General features: G+C 38.3%; 1 protein-coding gene across 1 annotated transcript; it reads left to right on the forward strand.

Moving 5' to 3' along the window:
• Positions 1-1,861: 1,861 nt before the first annotated feature.
• On the forward strand, positions 1,862-2,785 carry LOC128069018 (putative olfactory receptor 10D4). The gene has a single exon (XM_052662300.1). The coding sequence runs from the start codon at positions 1,862-1,864 to the stop codon at positions 2,783-2,785; it is 924 nt and encodes a 307-aa protein (XP_052518260.1).
• Positions 2,786-8,641: the final 5,856 nt, after the last annotated feature.

Below are 8,641 nucleotides of genomic sequence, written 5' to 3' on the forward strand. Positions count from 1 at the left end.
GCTGTTTCTTTAAACCCAGTTCTTCAAGCACAGAATCACTGGGCAATTTAAAATATCTAACTTAAAGGATGGTTCCCCACTACAGGAAAAATATGCCCAAGAGTTATTGTTTTTTTTTTTTTTTTTGGCTATGCAGTGTGTGGGATCCTGGTTCCTGAGCAGGGATCAAGTTCATGCTCCCTACTTTGGAAACTCGGAGTGCTTTTTTTTGTTTTTGTTTTTTTTCTTTGTTTTGTTTTGTTTTTAAATTTATTTTTGATTCCACTGGGTCTTTGTTGCTGCACATAGGCTTTCTCCAGTTGTAGAGAATGGGGGCTACTCTGCTGTTTCTCTTTTCATGGAGCACAGGCTCTAGGTGCATGGGCTTCAGTAGTAGTGACTTGAGGGCTCCAGAGTGCTGGCTTTAGTTGTTCTGTGGCATGTGGAAACTTCCCAGACCAGGAATCGAACCAGTGTCTACTGCATTGACAGGCAGATTCTTATCCACTGTACCACCAGGAAAGTTCAAGAGTTATTGTTAATCAAAAGGATTTGAAAAATGAAAATAAGTAAGTTTTTTACATAATACATTTTTTGTTTAAAAATTAATAAGGTGGAGAGACTGGGGAGAAAGAATGAAGGAGGGGGAAGTCTCTGATTAATTTCTCTCTGTTGTATAGCTGTCCCACATGGGGAGAGAGTGGGTCCCAAAGGAACACCCCAAACATCTCTCCTCAGGGAACTGATGCTTCTTTTCTCAGGGACCACAGGCACTGTTGGTCTAGATTTTCAGTTCTGACTGGCTGAATCTGACTAAGAGGTGCATTCATCTTTCCTGGTATCAGAGCCTGGCCTTCTGTTTCACAACATCTAAAGGAAAGAAAGCAGGAGGGTGGATGTGGAGCCTGGATTCTAGCCAAGTAGATTCTTTCCCTTCCATCTGTAGGTTCCTTCTTTCTAGAATGCTCTCTCCTCATCTAATGGGTTAAACACACCATGGGCAGGTGAGAGAAGATGGGAATTGGCTCTATTGGAGTTCGGGCTAGAACTGACTTAGTTGACTCCATGGATTGTCTTAAGATATTCCCTAGTTAATGATGCTGAATCTTAAAAACCTTCATTGGGATGGCATATATTGTCATATTGCAGACATAATTCCTACTGAGAGATTAAATGTTACATTGAAGTAAGATAGGTATTTTTATTATTGCTAAGTGCCTGTTGCTTTTTCTGGTATTAAATATTATCATTTCCATTCTGTTTCACTCTTTTTCCACTAGATGGTTCTTAGTTGTCCGTTGTTCTAGCTGTTGATGGAGAAAGCATTTTTGTGAATCATTTTAATCAACAGGTGATTCCAAAGTGCTGTAGCACTTCCAAAGGTCAGCTAAAGTCAAGTGGTATGTGGAGTAAAGAAGCATTGAAACCAGAATATTAGTACCTTGAGTGAATTTTCTAATGAGGGTGGGTAGTTGCATTCATTATATTAGGGGTTTTATCTACATTAAAGCATTATTCCTCATAAGAATCATATTATTCCACTATTAAGCAGATAGCAAGGAGATTTGGAGACTTTTTCAGAATTTTCCAAAACCACTGAGTGTGCATTTAAACTCAGATAAATCCAAGGGTACGATTTATCCTCTGCCCTCTGCTCCATTCTGCCTCTTGTGTTATCTATTATCCTTCAGAGGACACAGATGAAAAGTGACATTGCACATTAATTAGTGGAAACTGGACTGACTCCTATCTAGACGCTTTTAATGTACAATATATGGATATTATCCCTATTCCGTGGATCCTGTGCAGGTATTAGTGTTTTGGGGAAAGCCCATCTCAGTGAGACCACTGTCTGACCTTCCAGGTGTGACTAGATGTGAAGATGAGGAATCACACTCCAGTAACCGAGTTCCTCCTCACGGGAATCCCTCACACACAGGGGCTGGAACACGCGCTCTTTGTCTTCTTCCTCGCCTTCTATCTGCTCACTCTTGTGGGGAACCTGCTCATTCTCCTGGCCACCCTCACTTCCTCCAACCTCCACACCCCCATGTATTTCTTCCTGGGCAACCTGTCAGTGTTTGACATCTTTTTCCCTTCCGTGAGTTCCCCCAAAATGATGCTCTACCTTCTGGGGCAAAGCTGGACCATCTCTTACCAGGGCTGTGCCTGCCAGCTCTTCTTTTATCACTTCCTGGGCTGCACGGAGTGTTTCCTGTACACTGTGATGGCCTATGACCGCTTTGCCGCCATCTGTCACCCCTTGCGGTACACGGCCATCATGAACCCCAGGGTGTGTGCCATCTTGACTCTGAGCACCTGGATGGGGAGCAGTGTGCATGCGTCTGTCCTCACATTCCTTGTGTTTAAGTTACCTTACTGTGGCCCCAAGGAGGTGGGCAATTTCTTCTGTGACATCTCAGTGGTGCTTCCCCTGGCTTGTGCAGACACCTCTCTAGCTCAGACTGTGAGTTTCACCAACGTAGGTGTTGTGGCACTCCTGTGTTTCCTTCTTGTCCTCACTTCTTATACTCGCATCATTATCTCTATATTGAGAATCAGCTCCTCAGAAGGGAGGCACAGAGCCTTCTCCACCTGCAGTGCCCACCTGACTTCTGTCCTGCTCTTCTATGGGCCCGTGGTCCTCATTTATCTCCAGCCTGCCTCTAATACTTGGTTGGAATCTGTGGCTCCCTTGTTCAATAATATTGTTGCCCCATCCTTAAATCCTTTGATATATAGCTTGAGAAACAAGGATGTGAAGTTGGCTCTGAGAAAAGTACTAATCCAAGGAGTACATACCTGAGGAGTGTAAACTTTTCTGTCAGTACCTGTGCTTATAAATTTGCCCTGTATTCATCAGGGGCACCTAGTCTCTTACAGTTGGTGTGACTGCTAAGTGCTATTTGGGACAAGTAGGTTGAATGGATTCTTTGTTATTAGCATGTAGCATTTCTATAAATTTTTATTCAACAAAATTGTGTATAGCACACTACCATGTGCGAGACACTATTTTGTCCACTTTATAAATACTGACATATGTTATTATGATAATTATCATATAGAGTAGATATTATTATCCCAATTTGCAGAGGAATATATTAAGGCAGTGGGATATTAAGACACTTCTGCAGTTCACAGAGATAAAAGTTTACTGAGCTAGGATGTTAATGGAAGGGTTTTAACTTTGTGCTATTAATTCTGCCTCTGTGTCATCAGAGATAGCTTAAATGCCTACTTCTTCCAGGAACTTCTTTTCAATTTATACAGAATATTCTCCAGTTTTTCAAAAAAATCTAGTTTATTCAATTTGTTATATTTATTTCCATCACTTTTTCATCTATATTGTGATGAGTGTTGTATACTTGAGTGTGAGATTAAGAAATTCGGTTACATTTCAGAAGCCAGGTGATATCCACATAGCTACTAATAGGCATTTTCACAGATCCTCTACTCTTAGGTCTGTGTACCTGTTCTTTATGACCATGGTTTGGATTCTTGAATAATGATTTCAGATTTTCTGTCATTAAATCAAAGACTGAATTTGAATTCCAGATTCCTGGTTCCTCAAAATAATTTTTTTCCTCATGTAGATAAATAGGTTTGAAGAAAACAGGAAAAATGTAAAAACTAAAGTGACTCGAAATTACAAATTAATCCTACCACCCAAATGATAATCACTATCAACATTCTGTTATTTCTCCACTTTCTCTCTCATTAGTGACTAAATTGAAACAAAAGTTTCTAACTTCCTGTTTATAATTATTTCAATTATATCATCCATATACCTATCTACATATGTGTACTTATACAATTGTAGTCATATTATATATATATTCTTGTTCTAACAGTGTATCAAGCATTTTCAATTGCCACTATATTTAAACCAGTTTAAACCAGAAATACAATTCACATACCAAATAATTCACACATTTAAACTATACAATTAATGTTTTTTTAAGTATATTCTAGAATTTCAACCATCACCATGGTCTATTTTAGAACATTTTTTTATCATTACAAAAAGATACCCTATAGCTTTTAGCTATCATTCTGCGCCGTCTATGGGGTCGCACAGAGTCGGACACGACTGAAGCGACTTAGCAGCAGCAGCAGCTGTTATTATTATCCTTATCATTTTTCTCTCTAATCAACTGATAATCTGTTTTCTGTATCAATAAATTAGTTTGTTCTGGCCATTTTATAGAAATAGAACCACATAAAATGTATACTTTTTGTGGCTGCTTTCTTTAATTTAGCATAATGTTTGCAAGATTCATCCATGTTGTAGCAGGTTACTATTTTTTCCCACTTCTTATCTTTTGTGGCCTGAACATCCCTAGTTACTTTGGTTTCTGAGGTTACTATATGTTATTAAATCCATATATATTTATAATTGTACTATCTTCATAAAGGGCTGACCCTTTTATCATTATAAAATGTCCCTTTTTATCTCTAGCAATGCTTTTTTTATCAATTTCTTATTTCATATGAATTTATTACAACTTTTTTTCAACTATACTTCAATTTTATTAAAATTCACCCCCCCCAAAAAAACCCACAAGATCTTTGAAGCCAAAACTTAAACAAAAAAAGAAAAAAAATTCCTTATCTGCTTTTTTTTTGGGAGGGAGATACAGAAGAACTTCTTTATTTTATTTTTATTTTTTTTACTTTACAATACTGTATTGGTTTTGCCATACATCAACTTTTTCCAAACCACAGATGAGAACCAATTTTGATAGGCAAAAAGGTGGAGCAGGGAAGACAGGGTCAGAGAATAGGACTAGAATCATCATCTAGAAAGCTATGAAACAGTACTGATGCCCAATCTCCACCCTAGACAATCAAATAGTAATAGTTCTAAATGTTCCCAGAAAATTCCATTATTCAACCAGGGTTGAGAAGCACTAGTTTGCATGCCTCCAGCCAGTTTTGCTTCATTGGTGGATGGGGAGAGGGAGTGGATCCTGGGATCAGGACAGGGCTGCAAAAGGGGAGATGCCGTGAGGGTCTCCTGCAGAGGTGTGCGTCGGCAGTGGCTTGCCACTGGGATGGGGGAGGTGGCAGCAGCAGTCCCAGGAGTTGCATCTCGGCATAAGTCCTCTTGGAAGTCTCCTAGTAATACTTTAAAAGTCTATTTTGTCTATTAATTTAGCCATTTCAGCGTTCCTGTGGTTGTTGTTTGACATCTCCGTTTTTCTATGCCTTTATTTTCCTTCTATTTGTATCTCTCTCTGTGAGGGAGCATCTTGAATCTCTGGGTGTGTGTGTCTCCTGTAAGATTCCATAAATGGTTCAGTGGTAAAGAATCCACCTGCCAATGCAGGATACACAGAATTGATCCCTGGTCTGGGATGATCAGAAATGTTGCAAAGCCACTGAACCTATGAGCCACAACTACTGAGCCTCTGCTCTAGAGCCTGGGAACTGCAACTACTGAGCCGTTGTGCCTAGAGCCTATCAACAAGCAAAGCGTACAGGGTAAAGAAATTAGCCTCCAGTTAAAAAAAAAAAAAGAGAGAGAGAGAGACTTCTCCAGCACCACAAAAAAATAAAACCAAAAACCAAGCAAAGCGACCGCAATAGGAAGTGTAGCCCCCGCTCACCTCAAAGAGAGAAAAGCCTGCACGGCAAACAAGACCCGACACAGCCAAAAAAAAAAAAAAAAAAAAAAAAAAGGAATATAGGAAAGATAGTTTAAAAAAGTGCAGCTTGACCATCTTGGCCTTTTGATTGAATTTTAATCCATTCATGTTTTAATGTTAATATAGATATAATTGTATTTACATGTGATATTTTACTTTTTGTTTTCTATATGTCTCATTCCATGTCTTTTTGTTCCTCTATTTCTCCTTTACTTTTATTTATTTATGTTTTATGTCTTTACTTTTTTTAAAAAAATTAATTCATCATGTAGCATTTTTAATTTATTTATTGAGTTTTACATTATATTCCTTGAGTTATTACCATAGTTGTTGCTCTAGGGCTTACTATCTTAAATCCTAACATCACAATCAGCTTCAGGTGTATGCTAAATTAATTCCAGAGTGATATAGAGACACTACTTCAATACAGCTCTCTTCCTTCCCCTCTCTTTTTGTGATAAAATGGTTAAATCTATATTACATCTATGAATGATACAATTCCCAAAACACACTGTTATAATTATTACTTTGTATAATTTTATGATTTTTAAAGAAGTATGTAAAGCAATTATGTATTTATAGCTTTTGTTATAATGACCTTCCTACTTACTGTTGGCATTCGCCATTTGTTTCTATGGTTTTGAACTATCGTGTCATTTTCTTAGCCCAATACAGATTTGCTCCCATCTACCTCTTTTTTGCTATTATTGGCAAGTGTATTACATTTTTATATATATTACATGCTCCATAATAGTTTATGTACATATTGTTTTATATATTTGGTTTTAAAATAAGTTCATGGAAATTAGAAAATATGCATTTATAGAATGTTTTAATAACATGTTTCCCTTTATGAGGCTGTTTGTTTTTCATCTGGATTTGGATTACCATGAAGTGTTACATGTTTTTAGCCTGAAGAACTCCATTTAGTGTTTCTTGTAAGTTGCATCTGCTGTAAACAAATTTTTTCCACTTCAATTTTTCATAGAATATGTTTATTTCATATTCATTTTGATGATACCTTTAACGTAGGTAGTTTAGTGGTTGGCTTTTTTCCCCCTTTGAGTATTTAAATACTTATTCTCATGTCTTCTGATCTCCACTGTTTCACATGCGAAATCACTCATAGTTCTTACTGAGGTTCCCTTGTAAGGGATGATGAGTTATTTCTCTCTTAATGTTTTCCACATTTTTTCCTTCTGTTTGGGTTTTGGTATTTTTATTATTATGTGTTTGTTTATGCCTATCCTCAGTTCAGTTCAGTTCAGTCGCTCAGTCGTGTCCGACTCTTTGCAACCCCATGAATCGCAGCACGCCAGGCCTCCCTGTTCATCACCATCTCCCGGAGTTCACTCAGACTCATGTCTATCGAGTCGGTGATGCCATCCAGCCATCTCATCTTCTGTCGTCCCCTTCTCCTCCTGCCCCCAATCCCTCCCAGCATCAGAGTCTTTTCCAGTGAGTCAACTCTTTGCATCAGGTGGCCAAAGTACTGGAGTTTCAGCTTTAGCATCATTCCTTCCGAAGAAATCCCAGGGCTGATCTCCTTCAGAATGGACTGGTTGGATCTCCTTGCAGTCCAAGGGACTCTCAAGAGTCTTCTCCAACACCACAGTTCAAAAGCATCAATTCCTCGGTGCTCAGCCTTCTTCACAGTCCAACTCTCACATCCATACATGACCATAGGAAAAACCATAGCCTTGACTAGATGGACCTTAGTCAGCAAAGTAATGTCTCTGCTTTTGAATATGCTATCTAGGTTGGTCATAACTTTTCTTCCAAGGAGTAAGCATCTTTTAATTTCATGGCTGCAGTCACCATCTGCAGTCACCATCTGCAGTGATTTTGGAGCCCCCCAAAATAAAGTCTGACACTGTTTCCACTGTTTCCCCATCTATTTCCCATGAAGTGATGGGACTGGATGCCATGATCTTCGTTTTCTGAATGTTGAGCCTATCCTACATGGCCTTTATTGAGCTCTCATCAGAGCTCATGATACACAGAGATTGTTCAGTAAATAACCAGTAAAATATACACAAACATCGGTCATGTTTATATATTGACTTTCTTATTATCTCCATTAATTCTGTGCCACAACCCATTGTACCCCTCTGTACTTGGTGGCACTGAGATATAGCAGTAAGTATCTTGCCCTTCGTTACACATGTAGTTAGGGTAAATACAGCTCTAGTCTCAAGCCTTCTTAACTCCTACTATCACTGTTTCCTACTGTATCATACTGACAACATCCCAGATTACCCTCTAGAGTGAAAGGGTTGGGAAAGCCATATTGTCCAGTGTTGTTTGAAGAGATGTCCTGATTACTGGGTTCAGTTACCATGTGTATCTGGTTTTCCCACCAAGTTACGTTTTCCAACTTGGCCTCCCAAAATACTCAAGTTGTTCATCATTTCTCACTTTTCTCAAGAATCCAGAGAGAAAGAAGGAAAGTATTTACAGGAGGACCCACAGACACATGAGCCCTTATTTTTTATGACATTTTACTGATGTATAGGTTTGTGTTCCATTTTTCCCCCCCTAAGTATCTGTATCATTTGAAACCATGAAAACAAAACAAAAAGTGAAAATCCCAAATAAAATAAATTACTGCCCTTACAAAAAGCATGAGACAAAAAGGACAAAATGAAGTCCATTTGCACTGCAGACAATGGTTTGATGTGCAATGTGAGGATTCCATGTCCCCTCCTAACATGACAGGTAAAATCTAAGATCATACAGAATCCTATTCCTATGCTTTGGGAGTGTGTCCTAGACTATATGTTGGATTCAAACAATTCTAGCATTAGTTTGCCATCCTATTAATGCTGGATACTGATGTAAGAACCCTCATGTTATGATATCTTGTAAAACCTGCTAATGATTATGACAAATAGTTATCAGACTAATACTTAAGCTTGTTCAATAGATTTCTATTCTATGCAATGGAAAGTTCCATCATGTTTATCTTATTCACTGTTGTATGTATTGGATGTGCCCCAGTATCTATTGAGCAC

This window comes from Budorcas taxicolor, chromosome 25, assembly GCF_023091745.1.
Source record: "Budorcas taxicolor isolate Tak-1 chromosome 25, Takin1.1, whole genome shotgun sequence".
Lineage (NCBI taxonomy): Eukaryota > Metazoa > Chordata > Mammalia > Artiodactyla > Bovidae > Budorcas > Budorcas taxicolor.